The sequence below is a fragment of the Psammomys obesus genome, unplaced genomic scaffold (assembly GCF_907164565.1).
Source record: "Psammomys obesus unplaced genomic scaffold, mPsaObe1.curated_primary_1811, whole genome shotgun sequence".
NCBI classification, from domain to species: Eukaryota; Metazoa; Chordata; class Mammalia; order Rodentia; family Muridae; genus Psammomys; species Psammomys obesus.
Window position 1 is genome coordinate 11,418,166 of NW_026596143.1, and position 27,409 is coordinate 11,445,574.

At 38.1% G+C, this 27,409-nt stretch overlaps 1 protein-coding gene across 1 annotated transcript in view; it reads left to right on the forward strand.

Annotated features, from left to right (window-relative positions):
* Adam32 (ADAM metallopeptidase domain 32) overlaps nt 1–27,409 on the forward strand; it is a 75,577-nt gene that overhangs the window by 20,597 nt on the left and 27,571 nt on the right. Inside the window, exons 12-18 of the mRNA XM_055593352.1 lie at nt 966–1,140; nt 5,935–6,003; nt 7,215–7,286; nt 7,480–7,646; nt 16,895–16,976; nt 17,518–17,654; nt 22,098–22,275. Of these exons, the coding sequence (XP_055449327.1) occupies nt 966–1,140; nt 5,935–6,003; nt 7,215–7,286; nt 7,480–7,646; nt 16,895–16,976; nt 17,518–17,654; nt 22,098–22,275 (880 nt within the window). The remainder of the gene's footprint in view (nt 1–965; nt 1,141–5,934; nt 6,004–7,214; nt 7,287–7,479; nt 7,647–16,894; nt 16,977–17,517; nt 17,655–22,097; nt 22,276–27,409) is intronic.

Consider the following 27,409-nt stretch of genomic DNA (forward strand, 5'->3'; position numbering starts at 1 on the left):
CTTCTCTTCTCTTCTCTTCTCTTCTCTTCTCTTCTCTTCTCTTCTCTCTCTTTTTTTTTAAACATTAGGAAAGTCAATTGAATGTTCTAGGTTGCAGGAGATAGTTGTATCTTAGTGTTTGGAGATACAAGTAAAATAAATGAATCTTGTTTTTTTCTCATAAAATTTTTCTTTACAGCAAGAAAGTCATATCTTTGTAATTATTAATTAAATACTCTTAACATAATAACAGTACTTTCTTTAACTCTTGAATTATTTGGTTTCTTCTTTTCTGCTTTGGAGAGGTTTCAGTCTTTCCCTGTTTTTAGTGTACATCTTTATTATCCCAAATATTTTCAGAGGTTCCTACATGGAACCCTGAAATTCAAACCTGAAACCAGTTTCTCATGCAGCAGTGACCTACTGGGCTACCTCAACTCAGGGAAGCAGAGGTCTCCTCAGAATCCAGCTTTTGATTTCAAACTATATAGTTTCGTATATATTCAAACTTATACCCAACCAAAATAAATACCATTTTGCAAACACTGCTACATTTTATTTTCATTAGTACAATTGCTGATGCACATTTTTTTTATTATTATAAAAGCTCTGTAATTAGTTTTTCGAAGTTCTGGAAACTAGAGAGAAATTCATTAACATTTCAGTTTACAGTACAGTTAAGCAGTCCCTGACTGAAGCAGAGGGAAGTTATTTGATTACTATCACACTGTGTACCTCTAGAAATTTTAAATCTTGTTTCTATTACTAATTACTCTTGTAATTAACAACAACAAAAGAAATTGAAAATTGGATTTTTGTGTTAGAGAAATTATTTTTCTCTTAGAAGTCATCCCTACGGTAGATATTGGAACAAAATACTGGGCTGAAAACACTCTATATGTTTGGTTGTTTTATTGGAAGCCCTCAGAATTTCATAATCTAGATTTTATAAAATGCACTTAACAGTTTTACTCTTAATTTTGCAGAGGAATCCTACAATTTGAAAATGAGTCTTATGGAATCGAGCCTCTGGAATCATCAAGTACATTTCAGCATATTGTTTACAAATTAGGGAATGAAGACAGTGAATTAGCACTTTTTAACAAAAATAGCAGAAACATAGAAACGCCAACAAACTACGGCATTTTTATCAACAAAAAAGTGAGTTTTTGTATATTGTATTACTTTCAAAGCACTTATCAGTTCTAATTAAAAAGTATGAAACTGTTGTATATATTCATGATACATATTTATTACATATAGTCATGTTACATATATATTCTGATATATTTTATATGTTTTATAATATATATTATGATATATAATGATATCTATATAATGATATATACTATATTTATAACATATATGATATATATGATATATAATATATTATATATAACATAATATACTATATAGTATATATAATATATACTATATACTATATATTATGTATTATATATTATATATATCATTATATATAATATATAAAATATATTTTTTGTTCTTTTATATAATATATAAAATATATATTATATATAATGATATTTATATCATGACATATATATCATTATATGAATAAATATTATATATATGTTTATACATTTTGAATGTTTTCCTCCAAGGTATAACCTATCACTGACTTTCATATTGCTTACTTTATTTTAGTTCTTGGGGTTTTCTTTTTCGTTTGTTTGTTTGTTTTTTGTTGTTATATTTTTGTTATTGTGAACAAAAGTACCTGAAAAGAATCAGTGTCTGCAGGGTCTGATTGCCTGATTAGAAGCATTTCAGTACTGACTGGAGATTGGGATGTTGCAGGTCCAAAGCCTAATTACCTTATCTTAGGCAAGGTCTAGCCTTGGAACTGCTATTCCTTGCCCACATCTAGGTCAGAGTTAACATCTTGTGACTTAGTAGATAAAAAGCTTTTGACATCTGTAACTTAGCCAACTACTGGCCTTCACCAATCCAAAGGCCAAGAATGCCATTGGATGGCATCTTGGGCTTCCTGACTTCAGATCTCCAGCAGCCATGGAAAGGCCCCGTGTGGCAGCGTACATATGAAACTCCAACACTGCAGAGACAGGTGGATGCCTGGAGCACATTAGGCAGCTAACTTAGCCAAACCAATGAACTCCAGGTTCAGTGAGAAACCCTCCCTCAGAAACAGGCTTTCTTAAAATAACAAGACAGAGAGGGCACACAGGAACTCCTGTACCACCTTGTACAAACACAGTTCTTTATGTCAACATGACCTGGGGCACTACTCCACTTCTCCTGTCTACATTTATGAAGAAGAGCCATGTCCTTGTCCAGGGTGTGCCCTGAACAATTGATCTGAGCCTGACTGACAGTTCTTTTATGGGCATTTCAATAATAATGTGCAAAATAATTGATGTATTCCTCTACCTTCATGTTTACATGTGTATATAGCCACAGACATGGACATGCACCTGCTACAGATATAATATGCCTTTCCAGCAAGAAATCACTCCACACACTTAGAAACAAGGGAAATCTCTTTTCTTAAGTGCCTGGCCAACTGGTGCTTATGCCCAACCAAGTATGTTATATTTGCCTAAGTATAAAAAAAAGAAGATTTTGTTAGCTTATATGCATTCTAGGCTTATGCATTTTGCATATGCTGCCATTTAATGTTGGTTTGGTGAGCAGGAATTTTTTGTTTGTTTGTTTTCATGACATGGTTTCTCTGTACAGCCTTGGCTGTCCTGGACTCACTTTTGTAGACCAGGCTGGCCAGGAACTTGCAGAGATCTTTCTGCCTGTGTCTCCCTGAATGCTGGGATTACAGGCGCCAGCAGGAATCTTTTAATCTTCTTGTACTAGGGAAGCTTTTCTTCTTCGATGATGGCAGATAGTTTTGCTGTGAAGAGTAGTTTAAATTGGCACCCATGGTCTTTTAAAACATGGAGTGCATTTCTGGAGGATCATCTGCCTCTCAGTTTCCATTTGTAAATCGTTTATTCTGATGGGGTTTCCTTTATTTTTAACTTGTGTCTTTTCTTTTGCAGCTTTCAATACTTTTTTTTTGGTTTTGTATTGTTTTAACACTGAAATGTCATGCAGACTCTTTTCTGATCCTGTGTATATATGATATTTGTGCTTCTTGCATATGTATGGGTGAGTCTTTCCTTAGTTTGGGGGCATTTTCTTCTATAATCTTGTTAAAGATCTGGACTATGTCATTCACCTGGGATTCTTCAACTGTTTCTATAATTCAAAGGTTTGATCTTTTGATGGTATCCCACACTTTCCGCATGTTTCTTTTCTGTGCCTAAAAAATTCCTATTCTTTGCTTGTGTGGTCTAATACCTCTATTTTGTCTCCAAATCCTGATATCAATGAGGAATCATTGAGATACTCTACAGAAATATTTAGTAGAGTTCTACAAGGGATTAAGTCACTGGCTCCAACTGACCCATATAACAAACATCATTGTTAATCAACCAATACCCATAAATGGATGCCTTCAGCTTTTAAGTCACATTTTTAGGAAGTTAACATTCAACTTCTCTACTTGCTTCTTTCAGTGAGTGATACACATGCATTATCTCCGTGAGGGGCGTGGAAGAGCACATAGCATTGCCGCTGTGCATTGCCTTAGGCTGTAAAATTTGATTACAATACAAGGCAATACAAGGCAAGTAGGGGTGTTTGTTACATTGTTCTCTAAGTGTAGAGGAAGTTCAGGCACAACAGTACACAGTAGGACAACAGTCTTAAGTCTTAAGTGACCTACCTCACGGTGTTTTATTAAGTCTGGCTGTGACATCCGGCAAAAGTTTTAGTCTCTTTAACAATAAAAGATATTTTCTAAATATTGCATTGCCACCCCATCCTCTAAACTATCAGTTGCAAATATCTCTCTTCTAGGGGTAGGCTTTTGTGCCTACCCCTCCCCTCCACCTCAGAATTTTTACCTGGCCTGTGCTAACCCAAGTCTTGTACAACTGCTATGTTTATAGGTTCAACTGTTTTGTGCCCCCAGAACTGTTTCTTCATAGTCACCCACCAAATCTGGCTCTTACAGTCTTTCTGTTCGTTCTTCTGTGCCTGGGTAGAAAGGCATGTGATTTATTTGCCCCACGTATGTGTGTCCCTTCTTACCTCTTCTGACTGGTTTTGGTTTGTCAGCTATTAGAATAACCTAAGTGTTTCTTAATTCTGTTTGCCTTTTTCTATCCTTTTTCTCTTAAGGTGATGTCTATCATTGATTGTGAGGTGTTTCTTGGAAGAAGCAAAAAGAAAAGATGGAGCCTGTTTTCTAATCCAGTCTGTTAGACTTGTGTCTTTTTATTGGGGGAATGGATTCCATTATTATTTAAAATTATTGCTAAAAGATGTGTATTAAATACTGTTACTTTTGTCGATTTTTTAAAAAAGATTTATTATGTATACAATGGTTTGTCTGCATGTACACCTGCACATCAGAAGAGGGCAGCAGATCTCATTGTAGATGGTTGTGAGCCACCATGTGGTTGCTGGGAGTTGAACTCATGACCTTTGAAAGAACAAACAGTGCTCTTAACTTCTGAGCCATCTCTCTAGGCCTGTTGAGTTTTTTTGTTTTTGTTTTTTAACTGAGGGGTTGAGGTGTGGGCCTGGAAGGATGTGGTGCTCGTTGGCAAGCTTTGGGTGACCCTAATTGTGGGAGGCTAGGAACATGGATGCAAGCAGCTAGGGACCTTGTGGGGACAGCTGGGGAGTTTCTGAGGGCAAAGAGCTTGTGATGGGCCAGTCCAAAAGGGGGGGAAAGGGCTGGAGCTCTTGCGATTTTTTGAGACGTACTGTGTTTGGGTGCATTCGTAATGCTTATTTAGGTTATTTGTGACGGCTTCCTGGATTTCACTCTTGTTTGCACAGGGCCGCATGGTTTGCCAGGGAAGAAAACCTAGTGCCATTTCAAGGTCAGCCTTGTTTTTATTCCTTGCTCTAGACAGCACCTAATATTTATTTATTTATTTATTCATTCGTTCATTCATTTATTTATTTTACAAATGCCTTCTACAAAACATTTGTGAAAGTTCCAAGGAGAAATCGAAAAACTCTCTGTGCAAACTTTTTTAGTTTTTTACAGATTCTATTAATTTTATTTAAGTTGATGTACTTTACATCCCAAGGGTGGCCCCCTCTCCTTTCTCCCCCCAGTGCCCCCTCCCCTTCCTTTAGGAAGGCAGCAGACAGCTCAAACACATAGCCACAATTCTTTGAGAAACAATTTGGCATTTGCCATCTACCAATAAGCCACACAGAGAATACGAGGCACCATTCCAATGGATGCCAGTGAGCTGGGTTTCCATGGTGAAAATTCACCGAAAAGTTGGTAGCTGTCTTTCTTTTCTGTTTTCTGCTCAAGCAATGAATAGCCTGTTCCCTCTCTGTTTCTCACGGTGTGGTGGCCTGGCAGGATATGCACAAGCTGCTGCTTTGTGAGCACGCATGGCAGTCAGGAGACCCCAACCAGGCACTGCAGCCTTTTCCCTGCAGTTCCTGGCCAGCAGCTTTGGTGAGGAGCCAGGGCGAGCAGACTTGTCTCTTGAGAGGTGTTTCAGCCATGCTGCGAAGCATGTGGCTGCAGGAGGGGATGAAACGCAACCATAGTTCCTCCGTCTTCAACATCTTTATGATCGCTAAAGTTACAATCCAGTTTTGGCATTCAGATCAAATAGATGGTTAAAAGCACATCGTGCTCCATTCCAATTTTAGTATATGTGGAGTCCACAAGTTGGACGCTCTTGATCATCTGGGTGGTTGTACAATCAATGCTCTCGTCACTAGATTCCATTCTCTGACACCCGAGCGCCATGCTTGGCTTTCCCAGCTGTACAACCCCACCAGCGAATTCCATGTGTGTTCCCCTGCTAGCTTAACAAAGAGCTCCAAGTAAATGCATCACGACCATGTCAACTTTGGTGTGGTTTTGTTCCTTTCCAGCCAGAATCACCTTCAATAACCTCGGCTCCCCTCTATCTAGAGATGAATATTGTGGTGGACAAAACTTTGGTATGTGCTTTGGTTTTCCTTTTCCGTATTTGGGGCAGGACTGGAGAGTTTGCTCAGCAGTGAGGACCACTTGTTCCTCCTGCAGAGGTTTGAGTCCCAGCACCCACACGATGATCCACAGCCCCCTGAAACTCCAGTCCCAGAGCACCCAGTGCCCTCTTTTGACCTCTGAGGGTACAAGGCATGCCTGTGGTGTACAAATACACATTCAGGCAAAACACTTACCCACATAAAATAACAAAACCAATAAACCTAAAAAACATTTTCAGAGAGTTGCGAAACGTCCGATGCACTTTGGTGTGTGTGTGTGTGTGAACATTTTAACACGTTCTTTAGATATTTTCTGTGAGTGTGTGATGCTCCTAGCTAGAGGCAAGCTAGAGGAAACATTCCAGTCTCCTCACTTCCCGTGACAGACAGCACGGTATAACAGTTTGCTAACTGAAAACCAAATAGTCTCCGTAACCCCATAGGAAACAACTCTGGCAAGCCTGAAAAGCAAGAGGCTGGGCTAGCAAGCCCAGAGGGTGTTCAGTCCTGTGATTTTTTTCTGACAGCAGTGGCTAGCGTGCCTGTGCATGCTGTAAAGCACAGGTGTTTGGTGCTGTGCTTTCTCTACACCATAGTTTCCTGACAGGAAGACGTCTCTAGGTCCCTGATTTCCATAAACAACAAATTATATGGTTTTTAGGGACAAATGCATTTCTCAGGCTTTAGCCTGGTTGTACGTATTTGATTATCACCCTTGGTGGACTATTACAGAGAACGCAAATAAAACATCTCAGCAGTTCCATTCTTAACCTCGTAGAGCTCGCTAGGAGTCCAGAATTGAGGTCAGAAGTAAGAAGAGTTGAGGAACAGTAGGCCAGTACTTGACTTCTGAGAAAGCTCAAAGGAGGTATTTAAAGTGGTGAGGCCTACGAGATGTTATCCTGGGTCAATCCACATTTCAACACTTACGCAGACACCTGCTAGTGAATATGTGTATGTATTTGTGTTACACGTGTGGATGTGCGTGTGTGTTTGTGTACAAGTATGTTCTGTAACGGTCTCACATTGGGAATCGTGTATCTTATTTGAAACACTGAATTCTGTATCATCCTCAAGCTCCGGAGAGTAGATATAAATATCAAAAACATCATACAAAAGATAAATATAAAAACATCACACGAAAGCAGTATTTTAACTATAAACTTAATTCTGTCTTTTAGTATGATTACTTGGGCTCTGACAGCATGATTGTAACAAATAAAATCATCGAAATTATCAGTCTCATAAATTCAGTAAGTGCTTTCCTTTTTAATACCAGAATTTTTCATTTTGAAATTATCATTTGCACTAACTTGATGTGACATTTCTGAGTAAGTCACTCTTATAAAAGAGTGTGAATTTATGAAAATTTCAAATTATTTTATAGGGCAGGGTATTATAAAACAAGAGGTTAACTTTGTGTGTCTTCACTTCTTTTGTTTTTAGGTGTTTGCCCAACTCAAGGTTACTGTTGTGTTATCCTCATTGGAGTTGTGGTCAGATAAAAATAAGATTTCTACAGATGGTGAAGCAGATGAATTATTGCAAAGATTCTTAGAATGGAAGCAATCTTATCTTACGCTAAGGCCTCATGATGTTGCATACTTATTCATGTAAGAATGCTTGATACTTTATAAAGAGAACAAGAGACTTGTGATGCAGCTTAATTCAGGGAGCTGTTAGACATTTCTGATTACTCGCGTGTTTTATTCAAGCCTCGCGCTTTTTAACTGCAAGGCAATGAAAAGAAGATGAATAACATTTGCCTATAAGCTTATTAATCTTTTATAAAACAATAGGCTGAAATTTACAGAGCTTTGTCCATTTTATGACTCTTAGAGTCAGTAGGAAAATGAGAGCCTGTGCTATGTCATGTCGGAGTCTGGCTCTTAGACACTGAGAAAGATGCAGAATTCATCTAGTAAAATTTATGTGTTGATAACACAGTTGGTAAAGGCTTTATAAGTACTTATATGAATGGATTTTCTGCATTATTTTAAAATGTTAGTTCAAAGATGATAAATGGTAGCTATGCATTTATAGTTGCCTTCATATTAGAATTGCTGGCGATGTACAAGGGATGTCGTCACACGTATGTATTTATCTCCAACTATATGCAACTTAACTAATTTTGGTGTAGTAGAAAGAGGGATGCAATTTGGTTGTCTGTCACATGGACAGACCAACGCTCTGTCACACTTATGCCAGTAAACAGCCTTTTAGATTTTTTACAGGGCTTTAAGAAATTTGATTGATCCATCTGGGAAGGACTGATGTTTCCAGTGTCATACGTATCTTTATTATGTGGAACATTCCAGCCAATTTCTCCAAGTTTCAAATGATTCTTCTAGTCTCCTGGAAAACTTTTGTGTATATATATATATGTATATAATATATATTATATATATATTATATACATATATATATATAATAATTCTGGATCTCTTCCAGATAACTTGGATATTTATTTCTAGGTCTATTATTTTTTTGCCAGTTACTATTTTTTTTAAAGACTTATTTATTATTTATACAACATTCTGCCTGAACACCAGATCTTACTATAGATGGTTCTGAGCCACCATGTGGTTGACTGGGAATTGAACTCAGGACCTTCGGAAGAACAGCAAGTGTTCTTAACCTCTGAGCCATCTCTCCAGCCCCAGCCAGTTACTATTTTTAATGCTCTAATGTATTTTGTAGATATACAGAAATACTTATAATTTCTATAAGTACTGTCTTTGTTCTATTGCTGTGAAGAGATAAAATGACCATGACAACTATTATAAAAGAAAGCACTTAATTGGGGCTGGCTTACAGTTTCAGAGGTGTAGTTCATTATCAACAGGGAACATTGAAGCATGCTGGCAGACACAGTGTTGGACAAGTAGCTGAGAATTACTTCCTGATCTGAGGGTAGCAGAGAGAGACAGAGAGACAGAGAGAGACAGAGAGAGAGAGGGAAACAGACAGAGAGGGAAACAGACAGAGAGACTTGAACTTTTGAAACTTCAAAACCCATCACAGGTGGCATACTTCCTCCAACAAGGTCACACTGCCTGATCCTTATAATCTTTTCAAATAGTCCTATTCCATGGTGACTAAACATTCAAACATATGAGCCCGAGAGGGCTCATTATTATTCAAATCACCACAAGTACCAAATTATTACTATTTTTTGTTAATTGGCTTTTGGCATTTTGAAAGTTTTTTTTTTGAAATTATAAATATAATTAACTAAATTCATTTTTTACATGCACAGAATTTACTCTCTTACGAGTTCTCATCTTACAGATACAGGTATAGAGGATGGTTTCCAAGCACTACCTTGTCACAACCCTTCAGCTCCATTATTAGTAATATTTTTGCACTGGGCGGTACTTGTTACAATTTATGAAGCAGTATTGATACGTTATTAACTGAAGTGCATGGCTTATATTGGGGTTTGTTCTCTGTGTTGTATGAACTCATTAATATTTGGTAAGTCAATAGCGGTGTTAAGATATTCTAATACTTTTACACAGTTAATTATTGACTGTTATATGCGTGTACATTTGTATGTGTGTGTGTACATACGTGTACATGAATGCCACAGAATGCATGAGGAGGTCAGAGGGTGACTTTCAGAAGCCAGTTCTTTCTTTCCCTCATGTGGAAAAGCTCAGGTGGCCAGGTGTAAAGCAAGTGCCTTCCCCGCTGAGCCATCTCGTGGCCCAGTGACTTCTGATCTTGCATGTAAAACTGTGTCATCTAAGAGCTACAAGCTTTATTTCTTTAACTGTGTCCTAAGGCTACTAATTGCAGTGAGAAGGAGTCAAGGCAACATTTTTGTGTCATTCTTGATCTGAAGGAAAAAAAAAATCTTGACTTCTAAGATTAGGAATAATACTCCTGGTGAATTAGTATAAAGGCCATTTAGTAAATTCAGAAATTAGTCTCCCATATTAAATTAAGTTTTAAAAGGACAGATACGTGTTAACTTTCACCAAATGACATTTCTTTGGGCTCATGTTTTTTTTTTTTTTTTTTTGTATTTCTAGACTACCAATGCTGCCTGTGTCGGCAGGTTAGGTTTGCTGATGTTTGTTTACGATTTTTTGTTTTCTGGACATAAGTTTTTGTAAGATTCATCTTTTTTTGTAAAATGATGGTGGTATACTTTTCAACTTTGTTTACTTTTTTCGTCTTCTAGGTAGTGTTTTTTAAAGTTTATTTATACTTAAGATAAAATCATTGAGGATAATTTATCTGTTTCTCAGTGGCAGTGTCTGGAATTTGGCCACAAGTAATTGGGTTAATCACAGTCATGTTTTATAGGTAGATCTCACTATTGGTTTGCGCATGGTCTTTTAAGTTAGGTGTTGATGACAAATCTATGAACTAGCTATCTCCATTAGAGAATTTAGAATCCCCAACCTCCACCCACACATCCTCCCTCCATCCTCCATCATCTTCCTACAGAAAGGGAAATACTATTATTTTGAATTTCCCCAGGGCAGCAGCTTTTCTTCCTTGCTCTGTCTCCCTTTCCTGTCTCTCGTTAGCTCTCCAACATGACCAATGTTGCTAGCCAGATTGTTTAGGGGATGCCCTACCTCTGCCATTTATGTGGGGTCTACAGATCCAAATTCTGTCCTCTCTCTTGAGTCTGAGGGCTTTTGCTTTATTTAGTTTTACTCTTTTTTTTTTTTTTAATTCTACTACATCTGGGTTTGGTTTGTTTTTCTAGTTTTTTGAAGTATGATGTTAGGCTATTGATTGAAGAGTTCTAAATTTTATTTTATGTTCCTGTGACTATCCCTGCTTCTTATTCCACTTATATTCAGTCTATATATTCCTGGAGGTGGGATGAGTTTTTTGTGAGTACCGTATAGTTAGGTATTGTATTTTAATCCAGTCAGTCACTGAATATTTAATTTTGAGAATTTGAGCCATTTGCATTTAACGCAATAATCAATGAATAAAGCCTAACTTTGTGGGTAATTTTTCTCTAATTATATGCTCTGATTCCTTGCTTGCTTTTTCAGTTTGTATATTACACATTTTGGCTTTGTGGATACCATATAAAGCTTTTAAAATTCATCTTTTGATTACAGCAAGCAGCTTTGAAATAATGGCTGTTAAGTGTCAAAAGAAAAAGTAGAAGAATAAAAGAAAGAGAAAACCTATTGGCACTTGTACTATTTCTCTCCCATTTTTAACCTTCAATTATTTCCCCTTTTACTCTCCTAGGCTGTCTACCTCTTGATATATTGTACTTTTCATTTTTACCTTATTTTAGCCCTCAATTATGCGTGATAGGTTTATGTCCCATGTTTATGATAATATATAATTTTTCATTACCTGGATACTTACTCTTATTTGTGAGTTCAAGAAAATACAGAATTGTCAAAGTGTATTTTAAAATAGTTTGACTTTGAGCTTTATGTTTTTCTGTTTGATTTGTTCTGCAATTGATATATTCCTTTGTGCTTTGATTTATTATAATTTGTAATTTCAAGGATTTCCATTTGATTTTAGAAAATGTAATGTCTCTTTTAAGATTCTCTGGCAGAAGACTGACTTGTTTCTTGAATTTTATGGGATTTCCTTAAGAGAGCTATTTTATTTGAAGTTCTGTCCTCACTAGGTAGTGCTGTATAGCTATTGGTTTGTTTTTTTTTTTTTCAGTTGGTGTTTTATTGCTGCTTTCTTCTTTGTCTCCACTGAAGCTGTTTATTACTGCTTTGGGGAAGCAGGGGTATTCTCTGAGTAGGACTCTAACAGTAGCAAAAGTATAGTTACAAAGTAGCAATGAAAAGAATCTTATGGTTGTGAGTCACCACAGCATGAGGAACTGTGGGTGGCAGCATTAGGAAGGCTGAACCACTGGTCCAAAGTAAAGTAGAAGACTTGACTATTAAAAGCAGGGAGCCTGATCCGATGACAAGGCTTCAAGCCGTCTGAGCAAGCACCAACAGCTTGGTTTTTAAAATGACCTTATTTCCTTAGGTTTAAAGTGGATAAGATAACATCTGGATTTTGAATGCATTTATGTTAGTCAGGATTATATTTCCTGTAAGCCTCACCGTGAAAAAGATGTTTTGCAAAGATCTTTCATGTAAGTGTATACATATTTGTGTAACATATATGTTATATATAATGTTACATGTATTGCAGTGTTAATAAGAAAATGATATTAAGATTATTTCTGAAAAAGGAATACATAGTAATTAGTCTAGTGAAGATTTTTAAGACACACTGCTTGGAAGTATTTTGATTAACATCATTTTTATATTATCCATGACTGCTACTAACAAATAAAATGTTAGATAATACTTTGTTTTCCTTTGGAACCCATTTTGGAAAGAATTCCTTTTCTAGATTTATTTTATAGCTTAGTACAAGTTTTTATCTTATCATTTCAATGAATGTTGCTTTATATAAACAAATAGCTCTTTATGATTTCATAAAACACTTAATAGATTCAGATACCATTTCAATAGACTTTAAAAACGTTTAGAGCAGCCAAGATTATAAGGTAGTTTGTATGTATCAGGCCTTTAAATATATCACTGGAACACTCACAAATATGCACAGTTGCATTTTAAATGGACGTGCCAAGACCATAAAAACAAGAGGGCCAGTGTACAGAATAAATGAATAATTGAAGAGGCCATAAGATTTGTTACTTTGTTCTACTGTGGGACACAAAATAACACATGAAAGCAGTTCACACAGACACACATGGCAATTAGATGAAGTCCAGGTACGTCTAGTAAAAACCATAACAGCAAAACCTCGTAGAAGGTTCACTTTCCTCTCCTTAAGAGAAAGGCATAGTGACACAGAACTCCAAGGAGCAGAAGGTGATACTTGTCACAAAGACTTAAGATAATATTTTTCCTTACATATTTGCAACTAATTAATTGAAGGAGGGAGGCAGATGCCTTTGTCGATGAAAATGCATTCCTCAATGTCAGTCTAGGCCAAAGCATTTTCCTCTTTAGCTTTGCGGTGGGGCTAAGCAATATTTCCCAATGCTTGCACTAAATCTGGAGAAAAGGGAAGAAATAAAACTGAGGTTCCTAGGTCTGACATCCTCTGTCTTCCCAGCACAGACGACAGCTCTCATGCAAGATCAGGCAACATGGCCCTGTTTCTTAGCCTGGGGCCAAAAATCATTGATGTGACATCCCTATGGCCCATTTGGTTTTCTCCAATGCTATTTTCTCCTCTGTCAGTCCCCAGAGGCCCCTGAATCAGAAGTGTTTCCAGTGAAGAGGCGGGGACTGACTTTTAGTTCACCCTTCCCCATCAGGTGTCATTTGTGCCTGCCCCGTGTAATGGTTAACGACACATTTAACAACTGGGGTTCTAACCTCTCATAAAGCTAGGACAGAGTAAGTCTAAACTCATAGATTTTGGTCTTAAAAGTTATGGAAGTTAGGCCCTTCCTCAAAAGATCACAGGGTAAAAAGCAGCAGAGTTTCCTAAACTAGATGAATGAATTACTAAATAATTAATTATCACATAAGGGCATAATACTAATAATTCATAAACTGCTGCAAAAATGTAAAGGGGAAGCAATTTTTCTTGAAAATAGGTTTTTAATGTGTACTCTGATCACAGTCCCCTCAACTCCTTCCAGGCCATTCTCACCCACCCGAATCCATACCTTACCTTTGTCTCTGTCATTAGAAAAACAGGCATCTAATAAAGATAGACAAACCAAACAGAATAGGACAAAACAAAGAGGATAAAAACCTCCAAAAGTGTTATTGAGTTCACCTTGTGTTAAATGTCTACTTTTGGGCAAGGGGCCCGCCCTTAAGAGTGGTTTGTATACATAGTGAGAAAACTAACTTCCCCTTTGTGAGCGGGGATTGCAGATGGTAGCTGGGTTAGGGATGGGAGCTTGTGTCTACTCCCCTTCGCAAAGCTGGGACCCATATCTAGGTTAGACCTGTGCCACACTGTGTGCTCACGTGAGCGTCAGTCCTGTTGTGTCTAGAAGGCACAAGTTCCTGAGTATCTTCCATTCCCCCTGGCTCTTACAGTCTTCCTGTCTCTTCTTCGGCAGTTTCCTGAGCCCTGAAGGCCAGCATTATTCTAATACCAGAAATAGATGAGGACACAACAGAAAACTAGAAGCCCTGTACCTATAACAAACTGACGGTTGATGAAGTTGGGGGGGAAATGTACCACAAGGAAGGCATTCTCTTTTTTAAAAATTTATTATAATTTATTCACGTTTTATCTCAGCTGTAGCCCCCTCCCTCGTTTCCTCCCAACCTTACCCTCCCTCCCTCTTTTCCTTCCATGCTCCTCCCCAAGTCCACTGATAGGGGAGGTCCTCCTCCCCTTCCCTCTGACTCTAGCCTATCAGGTCTCATCAGGGCTGGCTGCATAGTCTTCTTCTGTGGCCTGATAAGGCTGTTTCCCTCTCAGATGGAGGTGACCAAAGAGCTAGTCCATGAGTTCATGTCAGAGACGGTCCCTGTTCCTATTATTGGGGAACCCACTTGGAGACTGAGCTGCCATGGGCTACATCTGTGCATGGGTTCTAACTTATCTCATGCATGGTCCTTAGTTGGAGTATTAGTCTCAAAAAAGACCCCTATGCCCAGATTTTTTGGTTTTGTTGCTCTCCTAAAGATCATGCTCAGTGAGTTATCCCAGAAACAGAAAGACACACATGGTATCTGCTCACTTATAAGTGGATATTAGACATATAATGTAGGATAATCATACTAAAATCTGTACACCTAAAGAAACTAAGCAAGAAGGAGAACCCTGGGTAAGAGGATTAATCCTCATTCAAAAAGACAAATAGAATGGACACTGGAAGAGGGAGAAAACAGGGAACAGGACAGGAGCCTACATAGAAGTCCCTGAAAGACTCTACCTAGCAGGGTATCAAAGCAGATGCTGAGACTCATAGCCAAACTTTGGGCAGAGTGCAGGGAATCTTATGGAAGAAGAGGGAGATAGTAAGATCTGGAGGGGACTGGAGCTGCACAAAGAGAGCAACAGAACCAAAGAACCCAGGTGTCTTTTCTGAGACTGATACTCCAACCAAGGACCATGCATGGAGATAACCTCAAACCCCTGCACAGATGTAGCCCATGGCAGCTCAGTCTCCAAGTGGGTTTCCTAGTAAGGGGAGCAGGGGCTGTCTCTGACATGAACTTGGTGACTCAGCTGTCAATGGAACCTATCCATTTTTCCAGCTGACCAGGTTGCCTGCACCCGTGTCCGGTGGCTTCAGGGAATACAATGGCTCTGGCCTCTGAGGGGACCTCCACCCACATGAGCATCCACACATACACATACATGCAGTTATTAATATTTTTTTAAGAAAGACTTAAACGTAATATCAGAATGGGCTGGCTAGTTTTATGTCAACCTGATAACAAGCTGTGGTCATCTGAGGGGAGGGAACCTCAAATTGGGAAAATATAGGATACATGGCTATCCTGTATCATATAGCTAGTATCTGCTTATAAGTGAGTGTATACTATGACTTTCTTTCTGTTTCACTCAGGATGATCTCTTCTAGTTCCATCCATTTGCCTGCAAATCTCATGATTTCTTTGTTTTTAATTGCTGAGTAGTATTCCATTGTGTAGATGTACCACAATTTCTGTATCCATTCCTCCATTGAGAGACATCTGGGTTGTTTCCAGGTTCTGGCTGTTACAAATAAAGCTGCTGCAAACATGGCTGAGCAAATGTTTTTGTTGTATACTTGAGCACATTTTGGATATATGCCCAGGAGTGGTATAACTGAATCTTGAGGAAGCGCTATTCCTACTTGTCTGAGAAAGTGCCAGATTGATTTCCAAAGTGGTTGTACAAGTTTACATTCCCACCAGCAGTGGAGAAGGGTCCCCTTTTCTCCACATCCTCTCCAGCATGTGTTGTCACTTGAGTTTTTCATCTTAGCCATTCTAATGGGTGTAAGCTGAAATCTCAGGGTCATTTTGTTTTGCATTTCCCTGATGACTAAAGACGTTGAACATTTCTTTAAGTGTTTCTCTGCCATTTGAGATTCCTCTATTGAGAATTCTCTGTTTAGCTCTGAACCCTGTTTTTAAAATTGGATTACTTGATTTGTTGCTTTTTAACTTCTTGAGTTTTTTATATATTCTGGGTATTAGCTCTGTCAGATGTAGGATTGGTGAAGATCCTTTCCCATTCTGTAGGTTGTCATTTTGTTCTGATGATAGTGTCCTTCCCTTTACAGAAGCTTTTCAGTTTCACTAACCCTCAGGTACTTTAGTAGAATAGCTGGTATTTCTCACCCCCCTTCATTTTTCTCTTTTCTTTTCTTTATTTTATTTTATTTTATTTTATTTTTTTGTGGATCAAAATAGGGTAAGCGCCTCCCCTCAGCCAGCTTGTGGATGTGATTACATGCACAAACTTTTGTGAGATCAGATCATGGGTTTACTTAAGTCAATCTCCCAGTGGACGGTGCTTTTATAACCCTTCTTTTTCAAAACCAAGTAAAAATGGAAGGCCAAGAAACAGCAAAGTCATTTCAGCCAAGCCACTGTCACATTCTCTATGAAAAAGTGACACAGAGAATTCATGCAGCAAGCTTTGTGGTTGACACTTGCTGGCTTGGGTCACCAGAACCGAAGGTGAAAGCAGCAAGGCCAGCAGAGACATGGTGTTCTGGGTGTTTGTAGATCAAGATCATTTAGCCCAGTTTAATAGAAACTCTTCAGATTTCAAACCATAATTGACATATTTGACCTCTGAGCCTGGACTTACTTCAGAGTAGGAATTATCTGACTTAGAGCTTTAAACTTTCAGGAATTCCGATAGCAGGGGCAATTCACTAGGATTAATGATAAACCTGCGTTTATTTATTTAGCTATAACGAGTACCCAAATTACGTGGGAGCAGCATACCCTGGGAAGATGTGTTCTGCCCGCTACTCTGCAGGAATCACAATGGTATGTACTCATTCAATCCTTGAGAAGGGTGAGAGATGTTGGTTACTGAGATAAGGAAGGAATTAGTCTGGTTACAAGATCCAGCGGAGAACCTAGGACTGAGTAGCTGGGGGTGGACATAATAGGAAAAGAAAATCACTGTGGAGACAAGTTCAAAGAGAGGGGCTTTTTACAAGTTATTTACATTTAAGTTTTGGAAAGCCACGATAGTGTCGAAGCTTAAGAAGGTGGAGGAATATATGTAGAATGTATATAAGTATTTATATTAAAACTTACGATCCCTTTGTAATTAAGATAGAAATAGCTATAGAAATAAAGCAACGGAAGAGAATAGAGATGAAAAATGAAAAATGAACAGAGCTTGTCATGGCATTGACTGGGTACTTCTATCTCAGTACTTTTCCAAAGAGGTCTTCACCCATCCAAGGAATCATGCTTGTTGTTATGAAATGTTTGACACAAATTTAAAACGTTTCATCTCGGAAACATACTTTTATCACTCAATGGCGTCTTCTCTTTTGGAACCTCTTTGTCACTTTAGTATCCCAAGAACATGACTTTGGAGACTTTCTCAGTTGTTGTCGCCCAGATGCTGGGGCTCGGTCTGGGGATATCATATGATGACTCAACAAGATGCCACTGCCCAGAAACCATCTGCCTCATGGATGCAAGAGCGCTGTGAGTTTTTAAAAAATGTTTACTTGTTGGTTATGGTTATTTTGTGTTAAATGTAGTGTTTGCTTATATAAATACGCAGTTTAAATGTGAGAGCAGTAGAATTGAGGACTACTGTTACAGGACAGACAAGTTCAATGTGCAACCTATAGGTAGAGGAACGTGCCTTAGAGGTGAATTTTATGCAGCCCCCCTAGTAAGAAGCTTTTAAAATATGTTTGAATTTGAAAAACATGGTCTTTTTTTTTTTTTTTAAAGCAGAGCTTTTTGTATTTACTTTTAGAATAGTTTGATGTGAGAAAAAAAAAAAAAAGCAAACTACCAATCAAACAAGGAGTATCAGTTGGAGGTCCAAATCCAATATATGGCACTTGTTACTTTAGAATAATTGGCTGACTTTTCTGGACTTTTACTTTACTCATATTTAAATAGATATTCTCTAACTCCAGAGGGCAAAGTAAGAATAAAATGAGCAAATGGTAAAAACCCCACAAGTGTGTGACACTAGCTATAATAATTTTGAAATTTACCAAACTTTTCAAAATGTTCATCAGACAATGGTTCTAATATTTGCCGTTAGTGTTATATAGATGTTTTGTTTGTGGAAATGGACCAAAACAGGTGTGGTCTGCTCATTCATGAAGAATCAATTAAGAGGAAAAAAATGAGCTCACTAAGATATTGATTTTTAGAAAAATACCAGTTTCCTAATCACTCCCAAGCATAATTTAAGGATTAAGAATTATTAGTTTCTAAGGACAGAACAAACTCAAACATCTGTATAGACATATATATATTTGTATTACAAATTATTTCTAAAAAGAATATGTATTACATATTCATATATATGTGTGTGTAAGCATGTTTATATAGACAGAAATAAGTCAAGCATAAGAAAATTATGTGAAACTTGGAATGGTGGCACACGCCTGTAATCCCAGCACTCAGGGAGGCAGAAGCAGGCTGATCTCTCTGAGGTCAAGGCCAGCCTGGTCTACAGAGCAAGTCCAGGACAGCCAAGGCTACACAGAGAAACCTTGTCTCAAAAACAAACAACAAACAAACAAACAAAAAGAAAATCATGAGAGTTACTATCCATTGGTCAACTATTATCAGGAGTATCAGATGAAAGCTTTGTGAAGATGCTCAGAGGTATCAGTATATACAATCAGGTCAGTCCATGCACTTTCATTGCACTCACTATGTGCTAAGGACCAATTCTGAGATTCTACACACATTAACATTTTAGATGCTCACAGTGTGTCTGGATAGCAAGTTCTGTTATTCTCATTTTTACACGAATGACCTGTGGTCAGCAAGTCAGTTCGTGGCCAAACTGGGCATTTTCTTTGTTGCCTTTCTTACAATGCTCAGTGTTTTCATACACAGCCATCATTTCTCACCGTCCCTTTACACTGTGTGTAAGAGAAGGAGTTGCCAGTTTAAAAGGCTAACAATTCGTTTGTTGTATGCATTCTGTATGCATTTGTTGTATGCCATTCTGTGTCAGTCCCCAAAGAAGGCATGCAAGTTGGCAAGGTCATTTCTATCTCGTGTATTGTTTTGTTTCTCAGTACTGGGGCTGAGCCGGAACACTTCACTTCTGAGCTTTACGTCTCCAGCCCAGTGTCTGCTTTTTGATTTGATAATGGAGTCTTAGTTGCTCAGGCAGGCTGTGACTACTCAGTCCCTCTGCCTCAGCCCCTCGAGTTATCTGAGATTACAGCTTGTGTCACTAGTGCTTGTTTAAATGTGTATGTTAAAGAAAACTCCCTGGAGTTCACAAAGCCTAAGTGACTGTCCATAATATCCATACCACCAATGATCTATTGGGAACCTTATGCCAAAGAGGCAAATTAGGCATTTTCCTTGTTATTTAATTTATAGAGTGACCTGGTGAGGTCGATGGGTATTAGCATCTTGCTGGGTAGATAAGGGAATTGAAGCATAAGAGGATTTACTCTCTTTGCCACAGAGACCCTCCTTTATTGGCAGGTGACTAAGTTACTTTTCTATTGCTATGATAAGACACCATGACCAAGGCAACTTATAGAAGAAAGAGTTTACTGGGGGCTTGTCATTTCAAAGGGTTAGAGTTGACGACTGTCAGGGCAGAGAACATGGCAGCAGACGGGCATGGCACTAGAGCAGCAGCTAAGAGCTTCAACACTGTGTTGAATAAAAGCAGAAAAAAAATTCCAGATTTGGCAAAAAAAAAAAAAAGTCTCAATCTTTTTCCACTTAGAATAATGTTGGACAAAGGTTTGTCTTATACAGTCTTTATTATGTTGAGGTATGTTCCAACTGTTCCTAATTTCTTCAGGACTTTTATCATAAAGATGTTTCGCATTTATTGAAATGACCATGTGATTTCTGTTCACAATTTTATTTATTTATTTATTTACTTATTTACATTTATTGATGATGTTTATGTCGAGTCAATCCTTCATTCCTGGGATGTAAACATAAACAACTTAATTGTGACCTACTATTTTCTTGATATGTTCTTGAATTACGTTTGCAAGGATTTTGTTAGGAAAATTTGCATCTCTGTTTATCAGAGAAATTGCTCTGTCTGTTGTTTTGGTCTAGGGGTAAGGTTGATTTCATAGAATGAGTACAGAAATGTTTCCTTTCTTTATGTTTTGTGGAACAGTTTGAAAAATCTTGGTATTAGAAAATTTAGCAGGGACTGTATCTGGTCCTGGGGTTTTGTTTATGGGAAGATTTAATTACTGTCATAGTCTGTTATAAGTTTATATAAATTATTATATCTTTTGGCTTTAATTTTGGTAGATCATATGCATTTAGAAATTTATCTGTTTCTTCTAAATTTTCTGTAACAGTCTCCTGGTTTTATTGGAGTCTGTTTCTGTAACTCACTTTCAGTCTCTAATTTTATTTACTTGATTTTTGTCTTTCATTTGGTTAGTTTGGATAGAAGTTTATCAACCTTGTTCATATTTTCAAAGAACCAGTTGACTGTTTTATTAGTTTGTTTTAATTTAGTATTATTTTAGTTTCTATCTGTTTAAACTCTTCCCTAATCTTTATTACTTTGTGCTGTCCACTGCATTTGGGTTTGGCTTCTTATTTTTCCCCGAGACATTGACACAAACTATTAAGTTGTTTGAGATCTCTTACTATTATTGTTTGAACTTTAGCACTTACAACAGAGGCAGTCCTTTTAGGCTGTATTCAGGGTTTTGCTGGGTCATGCTCTCATTTCCATTTGACTAGAGAAATTTAAAAATTTCTTCACTGATTTATTTATTGTCATGTCATTCACTCAAATAGTGTATTATTCAGTCTCCAAGTATTTGTGCAGTGTGTGAGGTTAGTCTTACTGTTGACCTCTATTGGAACTTTCTGAATTTGTTAAGGCTTGCATTGTGGCCTCTAATGTGATTAACCTTAGAGAAGTTTCCGTGTTTTACTGCGAGGAATATATATTCCCCATATGCTGGCTAGAATACTCTTTATTAGATCCATATAATCTACGCTATAATTTCACTCTGAAGTTGTTGGGGTTTTTGTTTGTCTGTTTTTGTTGCATTTTGGTTGTCAGACCCATCCAGAAGTTAGTGTGATGCTGGAGCCTGTCCACACCATTGTGTCAGGATGAGTGTGTCCTTTCATGTCTGCTGGTGTTTCCTTTATGAGATTGGGTGGTCCAAGTTTTGACACAGAACTTAAAATAATAATAGTTTTGATGACTTGACCCTCTATTAATGGCCTTCTTTATTTCTTATGATATATACATACACATGTATATATAAACCATAGCCCTTTTATTTCCATCCTTTAATTTAGCTCATAGATGTCTTTGTTAGTTACATTGGTTTCTTGGGGATATTTGTCTTTAATCTTGTCTGTTCATCTGTGTCTTTCAATTGGTGAGTTAAGGTCATTTGCATTATTGTAGCCCTTACTATGAAGGGTTTGCCGTCCTGAGGACTCTCTTGGCTGCTGTTCTGATCAGTTTATTAGCAGTTCTTTTTACCTCTTCTCTTATTATTTGGAGGTTTGTTGATTCATGATGGACGCGACTGACTTCTTTCTGGACCTCCTCTGTTTATCTTTTCCTTTGACACAATCTATCCATTCATGTGTTCTCAGGGATGAAACTGTCTTTGCTCTTCTTCTGCATGCAGTTGAAAATTGGTTGTGACTTTTCTTTTTCTTTTTCTTTTTTTTTTTTTTGAGTCATGTCTAATCAAATTCTTTTCTATAAAAATCATTTGCTATTGATTTGTACTTAATTCTTTTAAGTAACCAAATGTATTGTGGTGAGTAAAAATCACATGACCACCTCAAGAATGATTATGAGCACTTATCAGAAGTATTTGCTATCACATATTAAACAATATCACAAAGCTAACATATAATACAGAGTTATGCTTTGAGATGTGTAATGCTAATGACAGTGTATGAATTCATTTTTAGACAACATAGAGGTATGAAGACATTTAGCAATTGCAGTTTGAGTGACTTTGAACGTTTTAAATCGAGTATGGGTGCCAAATGTCTTCAGAATAAGCCACAAATGCAAGTAGGCCCGAGACCCGTCTGTGGAAACGGCAAAGTGGAGGAAAATGAGATCTGTGACTGTGGCTCTGCCCAAGTAAGTGTGTTATCTACGGAAATGTGCAACAAGCTCACTGTTTTAGCCCTTCTTCTTCAGAAATATTTCTAAATTACACTGAGGGCCTTGCAGGGCCCTGCTGTGAATGACTCAAGCTTCAAGTGCACGTAAGAAAAACACTGTTCAGGTGTTCAAACCCGAGAAGGCTGAAGTGCACGAATGCCTCCAAACCTTTACACTTCGTAAATTCTACAACTCTATGTTTGGAGTTCAGTCTCTCGTCAGTCCAACGCTTACTTTTTAGGACACAGCTTTCCCGTGTAATTAGTAGTGTGATGATTGACTGAACATGAGGTGACTTTGCTCATTTGTATGACAGGAAAGTCCTGAAAATACAGTGAATGCAAAAAGTCCAGAGTACAGTGCTTCTGGATAGTACCGTATCTGTGGTGAAAACCAAATTGCTCCAATCACAGTATAGGCTGGCAGAGAGTTTCAATGCATAGGCGTGAGTGGGGCTTGCATATCCCATTAAAAAAGATTGTTGACCGTTTGGCAGAACAATTCCTCTTTCTTCACTCCTATTAATCCCTCTTTAAAGTTCATCTTACCGGAGGTGTGGTCTTCACAAAATCAAAGGGACCAATTACACAGACAGGATGATGAGCTTGGCTAGGGTGACTGTGGCTACCGTCAGATGCTGAATCTGATGATTATCCCTGAGACTTCTCATGCCTTTCTTGGGTTCTCGTGTTTTTGTTCACCTCCAGGCAGCCTGAGAGCAGTCCTGTCAGGACCATCTCAGCTGAAGGGGTTGTGGTAGCGTATGCTTCTTTCACATCTTCCTTCTTTCCCCTCTCCCCCGCCTTCCCTTCGCCCTCCCTCTTTCTTCCTTTTTTTCTGTATAGCATTTCTGAGATGGTTCCACACCGTGTCATGCCATGGCGGTTTTCACCTTTATTTTGTACAGCCACACCACAGTGTGCTTTCTCTCCCCTACAGAATCATTGACTGTGACGCATGAGCTTATCCCTGGCTTCTCTGTTTGTGCAAAGGCATTTTGTTGGTATAATTTATTAGTATATTTAGTACTCAGGCAGAGGGGTACGTTTCTGCTTCAGTCCTTTTGTTTAGAATTCCTTTGGCTTTTATGGTCAACTGTGGTACTGCAGATATACGTATATATTTCTATTTCTCTGAAGAATGTCATTGTTAATTTGGTAGGAATGGCATTGATGATTTCCATCAGTTTGGTTGGTGTAAACAATTTTGCCAATGTCAGTTCTTCCAGTTTATGAAAACAGGATGCCTTTCCTTTTTCTTTCTGTGCCTTAATCGCTTTTTTTGATTAAATGTATTCTTGTGTATTTCTTTGTAACATAATGTGTGGTATTGCATCTGTGAGTTCTTCTATTGGCAATGAACGAAGTTTTCATTTGCAGAACATGGATGTGACTGATGATTGTCATATTAGGTGAATGAAGTTAGTCTCAGAAAGACAAACATAACACATTTTCTCTCACAGTTATTAGATTCTGTAGAATTCTATAGAAGTACATAACCGTGTATGCGTATTTGACATGAAAAAGAAGTAAAACGAGAGAACAAAGGTACCAATAGGAGAGGGGAAGCGTGAAGAAGGGGAAAGTTGAGGTGGACGTGGAGAGGAACATACTCACTGTACAGTATACGCTTGTGTGAAAATGTCCTTCTGCAATATAGTAATACATACCATGAATATATACAATAACTAATGTACTGGATTTTGTTTCTGCACATTCACTTAATTCATTTATCAGTTGATTCTTTTTCCTTGTTTCTTTTCCTAAATGTCCAGTTGTGGTTTTGTTTTATAAAAATGTGTATTTTGACTTTTTCCTTTCCTGTTTGGAAGCTCTTAATGTCGCTCCTGTCTTATTATTTTGACTAAGACCTCACATATGCGTTGAAGGAAAGTGGTGGAATGAACAGTTTTCTTGAACCCTAATCCTAGAGGCACGCCTCAGGTGTCCTATTCAGAGTGTCTGGCTTTTTCTTTTTCAAGGGACATTTTTTTTTCCCTCTGCATTTAATTGAAGTGATGCTGAACTTCGGGGGTAATTTGACTGAGATCACATTGACTCTTGGGTTGCTTTTCTCAGATGGTCATGTTGACAATATTGCATGAACATGGGGAGATCTTTGTTTTCTGTCTTCCCAAATATCCTCTTTTCAGAGGTTTCAAAGTTTTCATTTTGTAGGCCTTTCACCTGCTTGGTTAGGTTTATTCCAAGATCTTTTATTGTCTTTGGGAGTATTTTAAATGTTAGGGTGTCCATGCTCTCTTTCTGAGGCTTGTTGTTGATGTATAGGAAAGCTGAGATTTTAAGTTAGTATTGTATCCTTCCACTTTGTTGAGATTGTTGATTGATTCTAGAGGTTTTCTGGCAGAATTTTCTGATCTCCTATGTGTGATCTCATATTATCTGCTAACAGAGATAACTTGATAATTCTTTTCGTATCTAAATCCCTGTGAATTTATGTTAGGGACTTCTTGCTTCAAGCAGAATGTTGAGAGGGAGTGGGGTGGAGAGCTTTGTCTCGTTCCTGATCTCAGTGGGTTAGCCTCTGCTAAGGATGATGTTGCCTATGATGCTGTCATATGTAGCCTTTATCTTAAGGGATATTCCTCCAGTCCTACCCTGTCTAGGATTTTATCATGACAGCACGTTGGATTTATTTCATCAAAGTTTCTTTCTTCATTTATTGAATACATTTATATGATTGATTACATTTATGTATGTTGAACCATCCCTGCATTTCTGGGATAAAGCAAACTTGATCATAGTGGATGATTGTAGTATATGCCTGTCCAGGTTGGTAGTATTTTTGCATCTATGTTCATCAGGGATATTGGTCTGTCTTTTTTATTTGTTTTGTTTAATGTATGTGTGTGTGTGATATTAAACTAATACTGGGATGAGTTTGGAGAAGCTTCTTTGGTTTCTATTTTTTAAAAATAATTTAAGAAGTATTGGTTGTAGATCTTTTGGAAAGTCTGGTTGGATTCTGTTGTGATTCTATTTGGGCCTCAGCTTTTTTTGTTTGTTTGTTTTTTAACTTGAAAGCTTTTATAAACGTTTAAATTTTCTCATTTGTTTTGGGTTTATTTAGGTTATTGATGTCTTGGGGTAACTTTGATGGTTTGGATGAATGTGGAAATTAATTCACTTCTTTTAGGTCTTAAAACTTCACAGAGTGCAGGTTTTTAAAGTATTTCTTTTAACGTTCTGAATTTCTTTATAGTTCTGTGCATGTCTGATCATGTTAATTTGGATCCTCTTTTCTTTTGTCTAGTTGGGTCAAGTGGCTGTCAATCTTGTTTATCATCTCAAAGAAGCAGATCTTAGATTCATTGATCCCTTGTATTGTATTCTTTTGTTTGTTTCATTAATTTCGGCCTTGATTTTATTATTTTGTCATCTACTGGTTTTGTGTTTGTTTGTTTCTACATAGATTTTGAGTTACATCATTAAGCCATTTATTTGTGTTCTTCCTGGTTAAATTTCTTTTCATAAATTTTCATCGTATCACCTCTCAGATCCTTCCCACCTCCCAACTTACCCATTCAATTTCATGTTCTCCCACAAAACAAAAAGGGAAAACCAAATCAAACAAATGAACAAGACAAAAAGTAGTGAAACAAAATGAAAAGCACACACAAAACCATGGGGTCCATCTGATGTTGGACAATTACCTTCCTCGGCGTGTTGTCTACCTGGAGTGTGGCTGATGTACCCAGTATCACTCTGTAAGAGAAAGCTGGTTTTTCTTTCTAGCACGTGTCAACTGCAAATAGCTTCTTAGTAAGGGTGGGACTTGGTTTCTCCTTCCCCCTTTCAAAGCTGAGGTTGTCTGATCTCAAGTTGTGTAGACTTTATGCGTGCTATCATAGTCTCTCTCTCTCTGTGTCCATATGTATATCAGCCTCTTTGTGTCTGTTTTCATGGAATCATCCACCACCTCAGGCTCTTACATTCGTGGTGCCTCCTCTTTTGTATAAATCCTGGGCCTTGAGAAGAGGGTTTGAAAAAAAACAAAAAAACCCTTTTGAGGATGGATGCTCCAAATTCTCACATTCTCTATACACTATCCATTTGTGGGTCTCTGTGTTAATTGGCATCCACTGCAAATAGAAACTCCTCTGCTGAGTGCCGGGTGATGCCCCAATCCATGGGTATAGAAGTGTCATTAGAAGCAGGTTGTTTTCCTTGGAGCCCATGACCTATTTAGTCTCAGGTGTCTAGTATGGGCGCCGCCTCATAGGGTGGACCGTAAATCGACTCTAAGAGTGCGGTTGCTCTCAGGACATTTGTGTCATTATCGCACCAGTGTATCTGGCAGAAGGGCTGCCACTGTAGGCGGACAAGGTTTGTAGCTTATGTACAGACGATTACCTTTCTCTTTTGATAGCTTGCAGAATACCTTCCCACATTACGAGTGCTTGCCATAGGAATGAGGCTTCTAGTTGAACACAAGCTCAGTTTCTCCATGTTCAATGTCATAAGTTAAGCGTTGTTTTCAGCAATAGGGTCTTACCATTAGGTTGTGGAGAGCAAAGCCTTGGCAATAGCCTAAGATGTTTGGAGGACTCCATGAGACTACTTTGGCCAATGACTCAATAAAAATGTAGCCCATTCCTAGCAATGTTGAATTTTCTTAGTGGCATAAGACGTCCAGTTGGACTATCTGCATTGGCTTCCTTTGCTGCCTGGTAAGTCTGCTTTCCTCTCAGGGGGAGGTGATCAAATAGCCAGCCACTGAGTTCATGTCATAGACAGCCCCCGTTCCCCTTACTAGGGAACCCTCTTGGAGACTGAGCTGCCATAGGCTACATCTGTGCAGGGGTTCTAGGTTATATCTATGCATGGTAGTTGGTTGGAGTATCAGTCTCAGAAAAGACACCTGGGCCCAGATGTTTTGGTTCTATTGGTCTCCTTGTGGAGCTCCTGTCCCCTCCAGGTCTTTGTATCTCTCCCTTCTTTCATAACGTTCCCTGCACTCTGCCCTAAGTATGGCTATGAGTCTCAGCATCTGCTTTAATACCCTGCTGAGTAGAGTCTTTCAGAGGCCCTCTGTGGTAGGCTCCTGTCCTGCTCCCTGTTTTCTCCCTCTTCTGTTGTCTATCCCATTT